This window comes from Lampetra fluviatilis, unplaced genomic scaffold, assembly GCF_964198595.1.
Source record: "Lampetra fluviatilis unplaced genomic scaffold, kcLamFluv1.1 SCAFFOLD_1263, whole genome shotgun sequence".
NCBI lineage: Eukaryota > Metazoa > Chordata > Hyperoartia > Petromyzontiformes > Petromyzontidae > Lampetra > Lampetra fluviatilis.
Window position 1 is genome coordinate 1 of NW_027620965.1, and position 20,000 is coordinate 20,000.

Sequence of the window (20,000 nt, forward strand, 5' to 3'; positions counted from 1 at the left end):
AGAGAGGGGGAGGAGAGGGAGGGGGAGGGAGAGGGAGGGGGAGGGAGGGAGAGGGAGGGAAGGAAGGGGAGGGGAGAGAGGGGGGAGGAGAGGAGGGGGGGGAGGAGAGGAGGGGAGGGAGGGGAGTGGGGGAGGAGAGAAAGGGAGGGAGGGAGAGGGAGGGAGGGAGAGGGAGGGGGAGGGAGGGAAGGGGAGGGGAGAGAGGGGGAGGGGGGAGGAGAGGAGGGGAGGGAGGGGAGTGGGGAGGAGAGAAAGGGAGGGAGGGAGGGAGAGAAAGGGAGGGAGGAGAGGGGGAGGGGGAGGGAGGGAAGACACCACATGCTCACACAACAAAGACAAAGATCCCCCGTGTAGTCTTCACAGAATGTTGGGGCAAGTGTTGTTAGCGAGCACCTATGAAGACCGGCAACGTGACACACGTACAACAACAACCGCCATTCGCCACTAAGTGGCAGTGACGTCACAACGACGTCTGTGCCAGACTAGGTGCAGGTTGAGGCCACGTGAAGTGTCCTACGCCTGCCGACAGGAGGTCACGGGGCAGACCCTGCAGGTGCCATGGGTTCTACTGCTGTGCCAGGCTAGGTGCACGAGGTCACGGGACAGACCCAGAAGGTGCCAGGGGTTGTACTGCTGTGCCAGGCTAGGTGCATGAGGAGGTGGTCACGGGGCAGACCCAGCAGGTGCCATGGGTCGACCGACTGAGATGAGTGGCCGATGCACCACCTGTGCCCCCTACTGTGCTTTAGCCACCCGGCGCTCCGCTCGTTGTTGTGAGCGTCGCTCCTCCGCCCTCCGTTGTTGTTGGAGGGCGACTGCCTCCAACTGCCCAGTAGCGTCCTTCACGAGCCTCCTCCACTGAGGCCGATCTTGACACCGCTGGTACCAGTCATCGGCAAGTCCACTCAGCTCCACGTCCTCCTGTACCACGTCACTCCATCTCTTCTCTAGCCCGTGCCGCGCCCGTTTAGCCCCCTCGATCCGGCCGAACAAAAGCTGTTTAGGCATGCGGTGGCTGGGCATGCGGGCTACATGACCCAGCCAACGCAGCCTTGCCTGCCGGAGGAGCTCACCGATGGGACTTTGCCCAGATCTTTCAAGGATTTGTGAGCTCCTCACACAATCCAGCCTGCAGGTTAAACCCAGGATGGATCGTAGGCAGGCCAGCCTCAATGATAACGAACCGCGATGGGGGGGGAGGGGTCCACGTTTCAGCAAGCGCAGAGAAGGGACGGCACGCACGACCGTGGCCGAGAGGACCCGAGGCTGTAACCCACCGCCACTGCCATCGCAACCACCACAACCACCACAACCACCACCACCGCAACCACCACCACCTCCACCGCAACCACCACCACCTCCACCGCAACCACCACCACCTCCACCGCAACCACCACCACCTCCACCGCAACCACCACCACCGCAACCACCACCATCTCCACCCCCACCATCACCCCCACCACCACCCCCACCACCACCTCCACCACAGCCACCGCCACAACTCACCACACTGCCGCCCCCCGACCGCGCCACCTTCCCTCCCCCGTCCGGCCCCTCGTCCCCCCCGTCGATCCGCAGGGCGATGTTCTGCTCCACGACCCACTCGCTCCCACCGGTCGACTCGCACTCAAACAGCGTCACGCTCACCACCCCCTCCACCTCCTCCCCATCCCCCTCCTCCACCTCCTCCCCCGCCGTGGCGACGCCCGGAGTGACGGCCGTGTAGGCCAGTGCCAGTCGCCCCGTGTACGAGCAGCCCAGAGCCTGCGGTAGGCCCGGGACGTGGACGCGGCTGCTCAGCGGTCCGGCCGGTTCATCGTCACCGCCGCAGCTGATGAGGGGCCACTCCTCCCAGACGTAGCGGTGGCAACCGTGGATATCCTCCGACTCCTCCTCTTCGTCGTCGTCGCGGCGACCGCCGCCGTCGTCGTCGTAGCCGTAGTCGTGGCGACCGTCGCCGTACGACGAGGATGATGAGGTGGAGGAGGTGGGAGAGGGGGCGGCTCCGCTGGGCGACCGCGGGGCGAGCGGAGATGTTCGGCAACGCCAGAAGATTGCGGAGCCATCGGAGCAGGCGGTGAGCAGCAGGTAGGGGGCCAGGCACACCGGGTAGATGGAGGAGGAGCTCAGGTGGCCTGGCAGGGCACGGGGGGGGGGGGGACGGAGCTCACCACCAACATCACCAACCTCAACGCAAACGTCACCATCAACACTACCGTCACCGCCACCACCAACGTCACCACCAACGTCACCACCAACGTCACCACCGCCACCCCCATCACCACCAACATCACCAACGTCACCACCATCACCGTCACCGCCACCGTCACCACCACCGCCAACATCCCCACCACCGTCATCAACACCACCGTCACCACAACCACCGTCATCGCCGTCACCACCACCGCCATCACCACCCCCCCCCCCCCCCCCCGTGTCTCCCCCCCCGTGTCTCCCCCGTGTCTCCCCCCGTGTCTCCCCCCGTGTCTCCCCCCGTGTCTCCCCCCGTGTCTCCCCCCGTGTCTCCCCCCCGTGTCTCCCCCGTGTCTCCCCCCGTGTCTCCCCCCCCGTGTCTCCCCCCGTGTCTCCCCCCGTGTCTCCTCCCCCGTGTCTCCCCCCGTGTCTCCCCCCGTGTCTCCCCCCCGTGTCTCCCCGCGTGTCTCCCCCCCCGTGTCTCCCCCCCGTGTCTCCCCCGTGTCTCCCCCCGTGTCTCCCCCCGTGTCTCCCCTCCTGTCTCCCCCCGTGTCTCCCCCCGTGTCTCACCGGCAGCGGGGGCCGCACACGTGATCTCTACGCCGGGCGGAAGAGGCAGCTCCTCTCTGAAGACGCAGCGAGATGAGACACGGAGACACGGGGACGAGCCTGAGACACGGGGAGACACGGAGACACGGAGACACACGGAGAGACACGGACAGACACGGAGACACGGGGACGAGCCTGAGACACGGGGAGACACGGAGACACGGAGACACACGGAGAGACACGGACAGACACGGAGACACGGGGACGAGCCTGAGACACGGGGAGACACGGAGACACGGAGACACACGGAGAGACACGGACAGACACGGAGACACGGGGACGAGCCTGAGACACGGGGAGACACGGGGAGACACGGAGAGACACGGAGACACACGGAGAGACACGGACAGACACGGACAGACACGGAGACACACGGGGAGAGACACGGAGAGAGACACACGGAGACACATGGAGAGACATGGAGACACGGAGACACGGGGACGAGCCTGAGACACGGAGAGACAAGGAGAGACACGGAGACACACGGAGACACACACGGAGAGACACGGAGACACGGAGAGACACGGAGACACACACGGAGACACATGGAGACACACACGGAGAGACACGGAGACACATGGAGACACATGGAGACACACACGGAGACACACACGGAGACACACACGGAGACACACACGGAGAGACACACGGAGAGACACACGGAGACACACACGGAGAGACACACGGAGAGACACACGGAGACACACGGAGAGACACATGGGGAGACACGGAGACACACACGGAGACACACACAGAGACACACACGGAGACACACACGGAGACACACACGGAGACACACACGGAGACACACGGAGACACACACAGAGACACACACAGAGACACACACGGAGACACACACACGCTGGGTGGATTCTGAGGGTGACGTGGTGTCTGGTACTGCTGGGTGGACTCTGAGGGTGACTGGTGTCTGGTACTGCTGGGTGGACTCTGAGGGTGATTGGTGTCTGGTACTGCTGGGTGGACTCTGAGGGTGACTGGTGTCTGGTACTGCTGGGTGGACTCTGAGGGTGACTGGTGTCTGGTACTGCTGGGTGGACTCTGAGGGTGACTGGTGTCTGGTACTGCTGGGTGGACACTGAGGGTGACGTGGTGTACTGCTGGGTGGACTCTGATGGTGACTGGTGTCTGGTACCGCTGGGTGGACACTGAGGGTGACGTGGTGTACTGCTGGGTGGACTCTGAGGGTGACTGGTGTCTGGTACTGCTGGGTGGACTCTGAGGGTGACTGGTGTCTGGTACTGCTGGGTGGACTCTGAGGGTGACTGGTGTCTGGTACTGCTGGGTGGACTCTGAGGGTGACTGGTGTACGGTACCGCTGGGTGGACACTGAGGGTGACTGGTGTACTGCTGGGTGGACTCTGAGGGTGACGTGGTGTACTACTGGGTGGACTCTGAGGGTGACGTGGTGTACTGCTGGGTGGACTCTGAGGGTGACGTGGTGTACTGCTGGGTGGACTCTGAGGGTGACGTGGTGTACTGCTGGGTGGACTCTGAGGGTGACTGGTGTCTGGTACTGCTGGGTGGACTCTGAGGGTGACTGGTGTCTGGTACCGCTGGGTGGACTCTGAGGGTGACGTGGTGTACTGCTGGGTGGACACTGAGGGTGACTGGTGTCTGGTACCGCTGGGTGGACTCTGAGGGTGACTGGTGTACTGCTGGGTGGACTCTGAGGGTGACTGGTGTACTGCTGGGTGGACTCTGAGGGTGACTGGTGTACTGCTGGGTGGACTCTGAGGGTGACTGGTGTCTGGTACTGCTGGGTGGACACTGAGGGTGACTGGTGTCTGGTACCGCTGGGTGGACTCTGAGGGTGACGTGGTGTACGGTACCGCTAGGTGGACTCTGAGGGTGACGTGGTGTACTGCTGGGTGGACTCTGAGGGTGACTGGTGACTGGTACCGCTGGGTTGCTTCGGTGAGCGCAGAGCGACGCTCCACATGCCGAGGGTGGTGCCGAGGCCTTTGGCCTCCTTCTCCAGCAGCACCAGGAAGAAGCGCTCCCCGTATCTCCCTCCTGCTCCACCCGCTGTTCCACCTACAAAGATAAAGGTAAAGGTCGCCCCAGGTAGGCTCTAGCGGTCTGCAGGGGCAAGTGCTGTCACGTTTGCAAGGGGGCGGCGTTGGCCTGAACGGGGCCCGTCTCTCTCGCCGGCAGCACCAGGGAGAAGCTGCTCCCTGTATCTCCCTCCTCATCCTCCTGCTGTTGGTGTTCCACCTACAAAGATAAAGGTAAAGGTCGCCCCAGGTAGGCTCTAGCGGTCTGCAGGGGCAAGTGCTGTCACGTTTGCAAGGGGGCGGCGTTGGCCTGAACGAGGCCCGTCTCTCTCGCCGGCAGCACCAGGGAGAAGCCGCTCCCTGTATCTCCCTCCTCATCCTCCTGCTGTTGGTGTTCCACCTACAAAGATAAAGGTAAAGGTCGCCCCAGGTAGGCTCTAGCGGTCTGCAGGGGCAAGTGCTGTCACGTTTGCAAGGGGGCGGCGTTGGCCTGAACGAGGCCCGTCTCTCTCGCCGGCAGCACCAGGGAGAAGCCGCTCCCTGTATCTCCCTCCTCATCCTCCTGCTGTTGGTGTTCCACCTACAAAGATAAAGGTTGCCCCAGGTAGGCTCTAGCGGTCTGCAGGGGCAAGTGCTGTCACGTTTGCAAGGGGGCGGCGTTGGCCTGAACGAGGCCCGTCTCTCTCGCCGGCAGCACCAGGGAGAAGCCGCTCCCTGTATCTCCCTCCTCATCCTCCTGCTGTTGGTGTTCCACCTACAAAGATAAAGGTCGCCCCAGGTAGGCTCTAGCGGTGTGCAGGGGCAAGTGCTGTCACGTGCGCACAGAGCGAAGGCCCGGATAACCACGTGGTCGTCGTGGCCGGGAGACGTCAAAGTCGCCCGTCAACGCGTGGAGAGGTTTGAAATCTCGATTTGAAGCTTCTTTCGTGACTGCAGGGATTCATCTTGTTGGTTCTTTCGGTAAAGTCGTCACGTAGAAGGGAAGTAATAAAATAATAAAAATAAAACATAATAAAATAATAAAAATAAAACATAAAAGAATAAAAATAAAACATAATAATAAAAATAAAACATAACAAAATAATTCTCACGACGTTTCAGCCACAACGCAAGCAGCCGTCCTCAGGTGAAGACGGCTGCTTGCGTTGTGGCCGAAACGTCGTGAGAATTATTTTATTACGTTTTATTATTTTATTACTTCCCTTCTACATGGTGACTTTACCGAAAGAACCAAGAAGAGGTTTTAAATCGATGGTGGAGCGGGGGTTTACCCCAACGCTAGCTCCGATAAACACGTGGTCTTCGTGGCCAGGAGACGTCAAAGTCGCCTGTCGCCACGGCTGTGTGTTTGTGTTGGCGTGGGGAGGTTTTAAATCGATGGTGGAGGGGGGTTTACCCCAACGCTAGCTCCGATAAACACGTGGTCTTCGTGGCCAGGAGACGTCAAAGTCGCCTGTCGCCACGGCTGTGTGTTTGTGTTCGCGTGGGGAGGTTTTAAATCGATGGTGGAGCGGGGGTTTACCCCAACGCTAGCTCCGATAAACACGTGGTCTTCGTGGCCAGGAGACGTCAAAGTCGCCTGTCAACACGGCTGGGTGATTGTGTTCGCGTGGGGAGGTTTTAAATCGACGGTGGAGCGGGGGTTTACCCCAACGCTAGCTCCGATAAACACGTGGTCTTCGTGGCCAGGAGACGTCAAAGTCGCCTGTCGCCACGGCTGGGTGATTGTGTTCGCGTGGGGAGGTTTTAAATCGATGGTGGAGCGGGGGTTTACCCCAACGCTAGCTCCAATAAACACGTGGTCTTCGTGGCCAGGAGACGTCAAAGTCGCCTGTCAACACGGCTGGGTGTTTGTGTTGGCGTGGGGAGGTTTTAAATCGACGGTGGAGCGGGGGTTTACCCCAACGCTAGCTCCGATAAACACGTGGTCTTCGTGGCCAGGAGACGTCAAAGTCGCCTGTCAACACGGCTGGGTGTTTGTGTTCGTGTGGGGAGGTTTTAAATCGATGGTGGAGCGGGGGTTTACCCCAATGCTAGCTCCGATAAACACGTGGTCTTCGTGGCCAGGAGACGTCAAAGTCGCCTGTCGCCACGGCTGGGTGATTGTGTTCGCGTGGGGAGGTTTTAAATCGATGGTGGAGCGGGGGTTTACCCCAACGCTAGCTCCGATAAACACGTGGTCTTTCTAGCCAGGAGACATCAAGGTCGCCTGTCAACACGGCTGGGTGATTGTGTTCGCGTGGGGAGGTTTTAAATCGACGGTGGAGGGGGGTTTACCCCAACGCTAGCTCCGATAAACACGTGGTCTTCGTGGCCAGGAGACGTCAAAGTCGCCTGTCGCCACGGCTGGGTGATTGTGTTCGCGTGGGGAGGTTTTAAATCGACGGTGGAGCGGGGGTTTACCCCAACGCTAGCTCCAATAAACACGTGGTCTTCGTGGCCAGGAGACGTCAAGGTCGCCTGTCAACACGGCTGGGTGTTTGTGTTGGCGTGGGGAGGTTTTAAATCGACGGTGGAGCGGGGGTTTACCCCAACGCTAGCTCCGATAAACACGTGGTCTTCGTGGCCAGGAGACGTCAAGGTCGCCTGTCAACACGGCTGTGTGATTGTGTTCGTGTGGGGAGGTTTTAAATCGACGGTGGAGCGGGGGTTTACCCCAACGCTAGCTCCAATAAACACGTGGTCTTCGTGGCCAGGAGACGTCAAAGTCGCCTGTCAACACGGCTGGGTGATTGTGTTCGCGTGGGGAGGTTTTAAATCGATGGTGGAGCGGGGGTTTACCCCAACGCTAGCTCCAATAAACACGTGGTCTTCGTGGCCAGGAGACGTCAAAGTCGCCTGTCAACACGGCTGTGTGTTTGTGTTGGCGTGGGGAGGTTTTAAATCGACGGTGGAGCGGGGGTTTACCCCAACGCTAGCTCCGATAAACACGTGGTCTTCGTGGCCGGGAGAGGTCAAAGTCGCCTGTCAACACGGCTGTGTGTTTGTGTTGGCGTGGGGAGGTTTACCGCGGTAAATTACATCGAAGGTGGAGGTGGGAGGGGGTTTTTTCGGAGCCGCAAACGCCGCCGTGGTGTTTTACGACCGGCGCTAAGGGTGCGTGTCCCTGGGCGGGTTCGTGGGATGATGGCTCTCACCACAGCGTGACCGTCACCAGCATCACCAGCACCATCGCCACAACCCATCACTACCATCATCATCATCACCACCACCACCACCACCATCATCACCACGCCCATCACGAACATCACCATCAGCACCACCATCACTACCAGCCCCAACATCCCCATCACTACCCCCATCAACCATCATCATCATCACCACCATCATCACCACCATCATCACCAGCATCACCACCACCACCACCAACATCCCCATCACCACCAGATCAATCACCACCATTGCCACCAGTGCCAACACGGCCATCACTACCCCCATTACTAACCTCATCATCGCCATCATCATCACCATCATCATCACCATCATCACCATCATCACCACCATCACCACCACCACCACGCCCATCACTACCCCCATTACTACCCCCATCACGACCATCAGTACCACCATCACAACCAGCCCCATTACCACCAGCCCCAACATCCCCATCACCACCCCCATCAACCATCATCATCACCATCATCACCACCACCATCACCACCACCACCACCCCTATCACGACCACCATCACCACCACCCCCATCACCACCACCATCATCATCATCACCACCACCACCATCACCGTGTGAGGTGGAGAGTTCGTGGTGTCGATGGCCCAGGATGAAGTCCTCCTGGAAGACGTGCATCAGCTGCACCTCGGAGACACGCTGCGACACAGAGACACGGGGAGACACAGAGAGACACAGAGACACAGAGACACAGGGAGACACGGTGTGACACAGAGACACAGAGACACGCTGAGACACGCTGCGACACAGAGACACGGGGAGACACAGAGAGACACAGAGACACAGAGACACAGGGAGACACGGTGTGACACAGAGACACAGAGACACGCTGAGACACGCTGCGACACAGAGACACGGGGAGACACAGAGAGACACAGAGACACAGGGAGACACGGTGTGACACAGAGACACAGAGACACGCTGAGACACGCTGCGACACAGAGACACGGGGAGACACAGAGAGACACAGAGACATGGGGAGACACGGTGTGACACAGAGACACAGAGACACAAAGACACGCTGAGACACAGAGACACGGGGAGACATGGTGTGACACAAAGACACGGGGAGACACGCTGCGACACAGAGACACGGGGAGACACGCTGCGACACAGAGACACAGGGAGACACGCTGAGACACGGGGAGACACGCTGCGACACAGAGACACGGGGAGACACGCTGAGACACGCTGCGACACAGAGACACGGGGAGACACAGAGACACAGAGACACGGGGAGACACGCTGCGACACAGAGACACGGGGAGACACAGAGAGACACAGAGACACAGAGACACGGGGAGACACGGTGTGACACAGAGACACGGGGAGACACGCTGCGACATAGAGACACAGAGACACAGAGACACAGGGAGGCACGCTGAGACACAGAGACACAGAGACACGGGGAGACACGGTGTGACACAGAGACACGGGGAGACACGCTGAGACACGCTGCGACACAGAGACACGGGGAGACACAGAGAGACACAGAGACGCAGAGACACGGGGAGACACGGTGTGACACAGAGACACGGGGAGACACAGAGAGACACAGAGACACAGGGAGACACGGTGTGACACAGAGACACAGAGACACGGGGAGACACGGTGTGACACAGGGACACGGGGAGACACAGAGAGACACAGAGACGCAGAGACACGGGGAGACACGGTGTGACACAGAGACACGGGGAGACACAGAGACACAGAGACACGGTGTGACCGAGACACGGGGAGACACGCTGAGACACAGAAACACGGGGAGACACAGAGACACAGAGACACGGGGAGACATGCTGAGACACAGAGACACGGGGAGACACAGAGAGACACAGAGACGCAGAGACACGGGGAGACACGGTGTGACACAGAGACACGGGGAGACACAGAGAGACACAGAGACACAGGGAGACACGGTGTGACACAGAGACACAGAGACACGGGGAGACACGGTGTGACACAGGGACACGGGGAGACACAGAGAGACACAGAGACACAGAGACACAGGGAGACACGGTGTGACACAGAGACACAGAGACACGGGGAGACACGCTGAGACACGCTGCGACACAGAGACACGGGGAGACACAGAGAGACACAGAGACACAGAGACACAGGGAGACACGGTGTGACACAGAGACACAGAGACACGCTGAGACACGCTGAGACACGCTGCGACACAGAGACACGGGGAGACACAGAGAGACACAGAGACACAGAGACACAGGGAGACACGGTGTGACACAGAGACACAGAGACACGCTGAGACACGCTGCGACACAGAGACACGGGGAGACACAGAGAGACACAGAGACACAGGGAGACACGGTGTGACACAGAGACACAGAGACACGCTGAGACACGCTGCGACACAGAGACACGGGGAGACACAGAGAGACACAGAGACATGGGGAGACACGGTGTGACACAGAGACACAGAGACACAAAGACACGCTGAGACACAGAGACACGGGGAGACATGGTGTGACACAAAGACACGGGGAGACACGCTGCGACACAGAGACACGGGGAGACACGCTGCGACACAGAGACACAGGGAGACACGCTGAGACACGGGGAGACACGCTGCGACACAGAGACACGGGGAGACACAGAGAGACACAGAGACACAGAGACACGGGGAGACACGGTGTGACACAGAGACACGGGGAGACACGCTGCGACACAGAGACACAGAGACACAGAGACACAGGGAGGCACGCTGAGACACAGAGACACAGAGACACGGAGAGACACGGTGTGACACAGAGACACGGGGAGACACGCTGAGACACGCTGCGACACAGATACACGGGGAGACACAGAGAGACACAGAGACGCAGAGACACAGGGAGACACGCTGAGACACGCTGAGACACGCTGAGACACAGAGACACGGGGAGACACGGTGTGACACAGAGACACAGAGACACAGAGACACGCTGAGACACAGAGACACAGGGAGACACGCTGAGACACGCTGCGACACAGAGACACGGGGAGACACGGTGTGACACAGAGACACAGAGACACAGAGACACGCTGAGACACAGAGACATGGGGAGACACAGAGAGACACAGAGACACAGGGAGACACGCTGAGACACGCTGAGACACAGAGACATGGGGAGACACGGTGTGACACAGAGACACAGAGACACAGAGACACGCTGAGACACAGAGACATGGGGAGACACAGAGAGACACAGAGACACAGGGAGACACGCTGAGACACGCTGAGACACAGAGACATGGGGAGACACGGTGTGACACAGAGACACAGAGACACAGAGACACGCTGAGACACAGAGACACGGGGAGACACGGTGTGACACAGAGACACGGGGAGACACGCTGCAACACAGAGATACGGGGAGACACGCTGCGACACAGAGACACGGGGAGACACAGAGACACAGAGACACAGAGACACGGAGACACAGAGACACGGGGAGACACAGAGACACGGGGAGACACGGTGTGACACAGAGACACGGGGAGACACAGAGACACAGAGACACGGTGTGACCGAGACACGGGGAGACACGCTGAGACACAGAAACACGGGGAGACACAGAGACACAGAGACACGGGGAGACATGCTGAGACACAGAGACACGGGGAGACACAGAGAGACACAGAGACGCAGAGACACGGGGAGACACGGTGTGACACAGAGACACGGGGAGACACAGAGAGACACAGAGACACAGGGAGACACGGTGTGACACAGAGACACAGAGACACGGGGAGACACGGTGTGACACAGGGACACGGGGAGACACAGAGAGACACAGAGACACAGAGACACAGGGAGACACGGTGTGACACAGAGACACAGAGACACGGGGAGACACGCTGAGACACGCTGCGACACAGAGACACGGGGAGACACAGAGAGACACAGAGACACAGAGACACAGGGAGACACGGTGTGACACAGAGACACTGAGACACGCTGAGACACGCTGAGACACGCTGCGACACAGAGACACGGGGAGACACAGAGAGACACAGAGACACAGAGACACAGGGAGACACGGTGTGACACAGAGACACAGAGACACGCTGAGACACGCTGCGACACAGAGACACGGGGAGACACAGAGAGACACAGAGACATGGGGAGACACGGTGTGACACAGAGACACAGAGACACAAAGACACGCTGAGACACAGAGACACGGGGAGACATGGTGTGACACAAAGACACGGGGAGACACGCTGCGACACAGAGACACGGGGAGACACGCTGCGACACAGAGACACAGGGAGACACGCTGAGACACGGGGAGACACGCTGCGACACAGAGACACGGGGAGACACAGAGAGACACAGAGACACAGAGACACGGGGAGACACGGTGTGACACAGAGACACGGGGAGACACGCTGCGACACAGAGACACAGAGACACAGAGACACAGGGAGGCACGCTGAGACACAGAGACACAGAGACACGGAGAGACACGGTGTGACACAGAGACACGGGGAGACACGCTGAGACACGCTGCGACACAGAGACACGGGGAGACACAGAGAGACACAGAGACGCAGAGACACAGGGAGACACGCTGAGACACGCTGAGACACGCTGAGACACAGAGACACGGGGAGACACGGTGTGACACAGAGACACAGAGACACAGAGACACGCTGAGACACAGAGACACAGGGAGACACGCTGAGACACGCTGCGACACAGAGACACGGGGAGACACGGTGTGACACAGAGACACAGAGACACAGAGACACGCTGAGACACAGAGACATGGGGAGACACAGAGAGACACAGAGACACAGGGAGACACGCTGAGACACGCTGAGACACAGAGACATGGGGAGACACGGTGTGACACAGAGACACAGAGACACAGAGACACGCTGAGACACAGAGACATGGGGAGACACAGAGAGACACAGAGACACAGGGAGACACGCTGAGACACGCTGAGACACAGAGACATGGGGAGACACGGTGTGACACAGAGACACAGAGACACAGAGACACGCTGAGACACAGAGACACGGGGAGACACGGTGTGACACAGAGACACGGGGAGACACGCTGCAACACAGAGATACGGGGAGACACGCTGCGACACAGAGACACGGGGAGACACAGAGACACAGAGACACAGAGACACGGAGACACAGAGACACGGGGAGACACAGAGACACGGGGAGACACAGAGACACGGGGAGACACGGTGTGACACAGAGACACGGGGAGACACAGAGACACAGAGACACGGTGTGACCGAGACACGGGGAGACACGCTGAGACACAGAAACACGGGGAGACACAGAGACACAGAGACACGGGGAGACACGGTGTGACACAGAGACACGGGGAGACACAGAGAGACACAGAGACACAGGGAGACACGGTGTGACACAGAGACACAGAGACACGGGGAGACACGGTGTGACACAGGGACACGGGGAGACACAGAGAGACACAGAGACACAGAGACACAGGGAGACACGGTGTGACACAGAGACACAGAGACACGGGGAGACACAGAGACACAGAGACACAGAGACACGGAGACACAGAGACACGGGGAGACACAGAGACACGGGGAGACACGGTGTGACACAGAGACACGGGGAGACACAGAGACACAGAGACACGGTGTGACCGAGACACGGGGAGACACGCTGAGACACAGAAACACGGGGAGACACAGAGACACAGAGACACGGGGAGACACGGTGTGACACAGAGACACGGGGAGACACAGAGAGACACAGAGACACAGGGAGACACGGTGTGACACAGAGACACAGAGACACGGGGAGACACGGTGTGACACAGGGACACGGGGAGACACAGAGAGACACAGAGACACAGAGACACAGGGAGACACGGTGTGACACAGAGACACAGAGACACGGGGAGACACGCTGAGACACGCTGCGACACAGAGACACGGGGAGACACAGAGAGACACAGAGACACAGAGACACAGGGAGACACGGTGTGACACAGAGACACTGAGACACGCTGAGACACGCTGAGACACGCTGCGACACAGAGACACGGGGAGACACAGAGAGACACAGAGACACAGAGACACAGGGAGACACGGTGTGACACAGAGACACAGAGACACGCTGAGACACGCTGCGACACAGAGACACGGGGAGACACAGAGAGACACAGAGACATGGGGAGACACGGTGTGACACAGAGACACAGAGACACAAAGACACGCTGAGACACAGAGACACGGGGAGACATGGTGTGACACAAAGACACGGGGAGACACGCTGCGACACAGAGACACGGGGAGACACGCTGCGACACAGAGACACAGGGAGACACGCTGAGACACGGGGAGACACGCTGCGACACAGAGACACGGGGAGACACAGAGAGACACAGAGACACAGAGACACGGGGAGACACGGTGTGACACAGAGACACGGGGAGACACGCTGCGACACAGAGACACAGAGACACAGAGACACAGGGAGGCACGCTGAGACACAGAGACACAGAGACACGGAGAGACACGGTGTGACACAGAGACACGGGGAGACACGCTGAGACACGCTGCGACACAGAGACACGGGGAGACACAGAGAGACACAGAGACGCAGAGACACAGGGAGACACGCTGAGACACGCTGAGACACGCTGAGACACAGAGACACGGGGAGACACGGTGTGACACAGAGACACAGAGACACAGAGACACGCTGAGACACAGAGACACAGGGAGACACGCTGAGACACGCTGCGACACAGAGACACGGGGAGACACGGTGTGACACAGAGACACAGAGACACAGAGACACGCTGAGACACAGAGACATGGGGAGACACAGAGAGACACAGAGACACAGGGAGACACGCTGAGACACGCTGAGACACAGAGACATGGGGAGACACGGTGTGACACAGAGACACAGAGACACAGAGACACGCTGAGACACAGAGACATGGGGAGACACAGAGAGACACAGAGACACAGGGAGACACGCTGAGACACGCTGAGACACAGAGACATGGGGAGACACGGTGTGACACAGAGACACAGAGACACAGAGACACGCTGAGACACAGAGACACGGGGAGACACGGTGTGACACAGAGACACGGGGAGACACGCTGCAACACAGAGATACGGGGAGACACGCTGCGACACAGAGACACGGGGAGACACAGAGACACAGAGACACAGAGACACGGAGACACAGAGACACGGGGAGACACAGAGACACGGGGAGACACGGTGTGACACAGAGACACGGGGAGACACAGAGACACAGAGACACGGTGTGACCGAGACACGGGGAGACACGCTGAGACACAGAAACACGGGGAGACACAGAGACACAGAGACACGGGGAGACATGCTGAGACACAGAGACACGGGGAGACACGCTGAGACACAGAGACACGGGAAAACACGCTGAGACACAGAGACACGGGGAGACACGGTGTGACACAGAGACACAGAGACACGGGGAGACACAGAGACACGGGGAGACACGCTGCGACACAGAGACAAGGGGAGACACGCTGAGACACAGAGACACGGGGAGACACGCTGCGACACAGAGACACAGAGACACGGTGATGATGGTGGTGATGGTGATGATGGTGATGATAGTGATGATGGTGACGATGACAGTGATGATAGTGATGATGGTGACGATGGTGACGATGGTGATGATGGTGATGATAGTGATGATGGTGACGATGATAGTGATGATGGTGACGATGATAGTGATGATGGTGATGATGGTGATGATAGTGATGATGGTGATGATGGTGATGATGGTGATGATAGTGATGATGGTGATGATGGTGGTGATGGTGATTGTACCCTGGTGGCGATGGTGATGATGGTGATGATGATGGTGTTGATGATGGTGATGATGGTGACGATGGTGACGATGGTGACGATGGTGACGATGATGGTGGTGATGGTGGTGATGGTGATGATGGTGATGCTACCCTGGTGGCGATGGTGACGATGGTGATGATGGTGATGATGATGGAGATGATGGTGATGATGGTGATGATGGTGATGTTACCCTGGTGGCGATGGTGACGATGGTGATGATGGTGATGATGGTGACGATGGTGACGATGGTGATGATGGTGGTGATGATGATGACGATGGTGACGATGGCGATGATGGTGACGATGGTGACGATGGTGATGATGGTGATGATGGTGGTGGTGATGATGACGATGGTGATGATGGTGATGATGGTGATGATGGTGACGATGGTGACGATGATGGTGACGATGATGACGATGGTGATGATGGTGATGATGGTGGCGATGGTGACGATGGTGACGATGGTGATGATGGTGATGATGGTGGTGATGATGATGACGATGGTGATGATGGTGATGATGGTGACGATGGTGACGATGGTGGCGATGGTGACGATGGTGATGATGGTGATGATGGTGACGATGGTGACGATGGTGACGATGGTGATGATGGTGGCGATGGTGATGATGGTGATGATGGTGGCGATGGTGATGATGGTGATGATGGTGATGATGGTGGCGATGGTGACGATGGTGACGATGGTGATGATGGTGATGATGGTGATGATGGTGGCGATGGTGACGATGGTGATGATGGTGATGATGGTGATGATGGTGATGATAGTGACAATGGTGACGATGGTGACGATGATGGTGACGATGATGGTGACGATGGTGACGATGACGATGATAGTGATGATGGTGATGTTACCCTGGTGGCGATGATGGTGACGATGGTGACGATGACGATGATAGTGATGATGGTGATGTTACCCTGGTGGCGATGGTGGTGATGATGATGGTGACGATGACGATGATAGTGATGATGGTGACGATGGTGATGATGGTGATGATGATGATGACGATGATGGTGACGATGGTGATGACGATGGTGACGATGATGATGATAGTGATGATGGTGATGTTACCCTGGTGGCGATGGTGGTGACGATGGCGATGATGGTGACGATGGTGATGATGACGATGATAGTGATGATGGTGATGTTACCCTGGTGGCGATGATGGTGGTGATGGTGACGATGACGATGATGGTGATGATGGTGATGTTACCCTGGTGGCGATGGTGGTGATGACGATGGTGACGATGACGATGATAGTGATGATGGTGATGTTACCCTGGTGGCGATGGTGGTGATGGTGATGGTGACGATGATAGTGATGATGGTGATGTTACCCTGGTGGCGATGATGGTGGTGATGGTGACGATGACGATGATGGTGATGATGGTGATGTTACCCTGGTGGCGATGATGGTGACGATGATGGTGATGATGGTGATGTTACCCTGGTGGCGATGATGGTGGTGATGGTGACGATGACGATGATGGTGATGATGGTGATGTTACCCTGGTGGCGATGATGGTGACGATGATGGTGATGATGGTGATGTTACCCTGGTGGCGATGATGGTGGTGATGGTGACGATGACGATGATGGTGATGATGGTGATGTTACCCTGGTGGCGATGATGGTGACGATGATGGTGATGATGGTGATGTTACCCTGGTGGCGATGGTGGTGATGGTGATGGTGACGATGATGATGGTGATGTTACCCTGGTGGCGATGGTGTGGAGCTCTCCGATGCAACTTGCCCGCTTGGCAGACAAGTCGCTGATGATGTCGATGCCCAAAGATCCCTGCACGGATAAAGACAGAGACTAAGGTCCCCCGCGTAGACTCAGCACCCACACGGCCACCCACCCACACGACCGTCGTGAACCCCACCCACCCACACGGTCATCGTGAACCCCACCCACCCACACGGCCATCGTGAACCCCACCCACCCACACGGCCACCCACCCACACGGTCATCGTGAACCCCACCCCACCCACACGGCCGTCGTGAACCCCACCCACCCACACGGCCACCCACCCACACGGCCGTCGTGAACCCCACCCACCCACACGGCCGTCGTGAACCCCACCCACCCACACGGTCAACGTGGACCCCACCCACCCACACGGCCACCCACCCACACGACCGTCGTGAACCCCACCCACCCACCCACACGGCCACCGTGAACCCCACCCACCCACACGGCCACCCACCCACACGACCGTCGTGAACCCCACCCACCCACACGGTCACCGTGAACCCCACCCACCCACCCACACGGCCACCCACCCACACGACCGTCGTGAACCCCACCCACCCACACGGTCACCGTGAACCCCACCCACCCACACGGCCATCGTGAACCCCACCCACCCACACGGCCATCGTGAACCCCACCCACCCACACGGCCACCCTGAACCCCACCCACCCACACGGTCACCGTGAACCTCACCCACCCACACGGCCACCCTGAACCCCACCCACCCACACGGCCATCGTGAACCCCACCCACCCACACGGCCACCCTGAACCCCACCCACCCACACGGCCACCCACCCACACGACCGTCGTGAACCCCACCCACCCACACGGCCATCGTGAACCCCACCCACCCACACGGCCACCCTGAACCCCACCCACCCACACGGCCACCCTGAACCCCACCCACCCACACGACCGTCGTGAACCCCACCCACCCACACGGCCACCGTGAACCCCACCCACCCACACGGCCACCCTGAACCCCACCCACCCACACGGCCACCCTGAACCCCACCCACCCACACGGCCACCCTGAACCCCACCCACCCACACGGCCATCGTGAACCCCACCCACCCACACGGCCACCGTGAACCCCACCCACCCCACACGGCCATCGTGAACCCCACCCACCCACCCACACGGCCATCGTGAACCCCACCCACCCACACGGCCACCCTGAACCCCACCCACCCACACGGCCATCGTGAACCCCACCCACCCACACGGCCACCCTGAACCCCACCCACCCACACGGCCATCGTGAACCCCACCCACCCACCCACACGGCCATCGTGAACCCCACCCACCCACACAGCCACCCACCCACCCACCCACCCACACGGTCACCGTGAACCCCACCCACCACTGAGTCGGGGTGCCGAGCGAGACGATGCAGGAGTTTGCGAGCGTCCACGATGGCCTGGTAGAGACGCAGAGAAGCCCCCGTCCACGCCACAAAGCACGCACTGGGAGATGGCCACAGCGGGGCTGGGGAGACAAAGGTGGCCGGGACGGGGGGGGGGGTGAGGGGGGGGAGGGGCGGGGGGAGGGGAGGGGCGGAGAGATACACACGGTTCTACAGCCACTCCTTCGCCCACCCACTCACCCACTCACCCACCCACTCACCCACTCACCCACCCACTCACCCACTCACCCACCCACTCACCCACTCACCCACCCACTCACCCACTCACCCACCCACTCACTAACCCACCCACCCACCCACTCACCCACCCGCCCACCCACTCACCCACCCGCGCACCCACTCACTCACCCGCCCACCAACACACCCACCCACTCACCCACCCACCCACTCGCCCACCCACCCACCAACCCGCCCACTCACTCACCCACCCGCCCACCAACTCACCCACCCACCCACCCCCCAACCCACCCACCCACCCACCCGCCCACTCACCGAGGCAAGCGGCAGGCACCAGCGTGGGCAACCAGGCGACGGACAGGAATCGAGCGTTGTGCCCTCTCCCGCTCACCCTGGCAACCTCCTCCAGGCCGCCGGCGTGGGCTAGGGCTCCCACGGGCGCCACACGCCACAACACCAGCTCGCTCCCCTCCTCCACCTCCTCCTCCACCTCCTCATCATCCACCTCCACATCCACCTCATCGGAGTCGGGGTCGCGGTCGAAGTCACCGGCATCGGAGCTGTTGGGACCGAGAGGTGAGGATGATGGGTGAGCGGCTGCTGCCGTGTCTCACTCCTCCTCCACCTCCTCCTCCACCTCCTCATCCACCTTCTCAGCCACCTCCCCATCCACCTCCTCCCCCACCACCTCCTCCTCCACCTCCTCCTCCTCCCACCCCTCTCACCCACCACCCCCCCACCTCCTCC

General features: G+C 59.4%; 1 protein-coding gene across 1 annotated transcript in view; it reads right to left on the reverse strand.

Annotated features, from left to right (window-relative positions):
- Window positions 1-1,506: 1,506 nt before the first annotated feature.
- LOC144954600 (dmX-like protein 2) overlaps window positions 1,507-20,000 on the reverse strand; it is a gene marked incomplete at its 3' end in the record, with an annotated part of 19,307 nt that continues 813 nt past the window's right edge. Inside the window, exons 2-8 of the mRNA XM_078885053.1 lie at window positions 19,569-19,813; window positions 19,014-19,138; window positions 17,604-17,687; window positions 8,560-8,644; window positions 4,723-4,857; window positions 2,764-2,862; window positions 1,507-2,135 (exon numbers count right to left, since the gene is read on the reverse strand). Of these exons, the coding sequence (XP_078741179.1) occupies window positions 1,507-2,135; window positions 2,764-2,862; window positions 4,723-4,857; window positions 8,560-8,623 (927 nt within the window). The remainder of the gene's footprint in view (window positions 2,136-2,763; window positions 2,863-4,722; window positions 4,858-8,559; window positions 8,645-17,603; window positions 17,688-19,013; window positions 19,139-19,568; window positions 19,814-20,000) is intronic.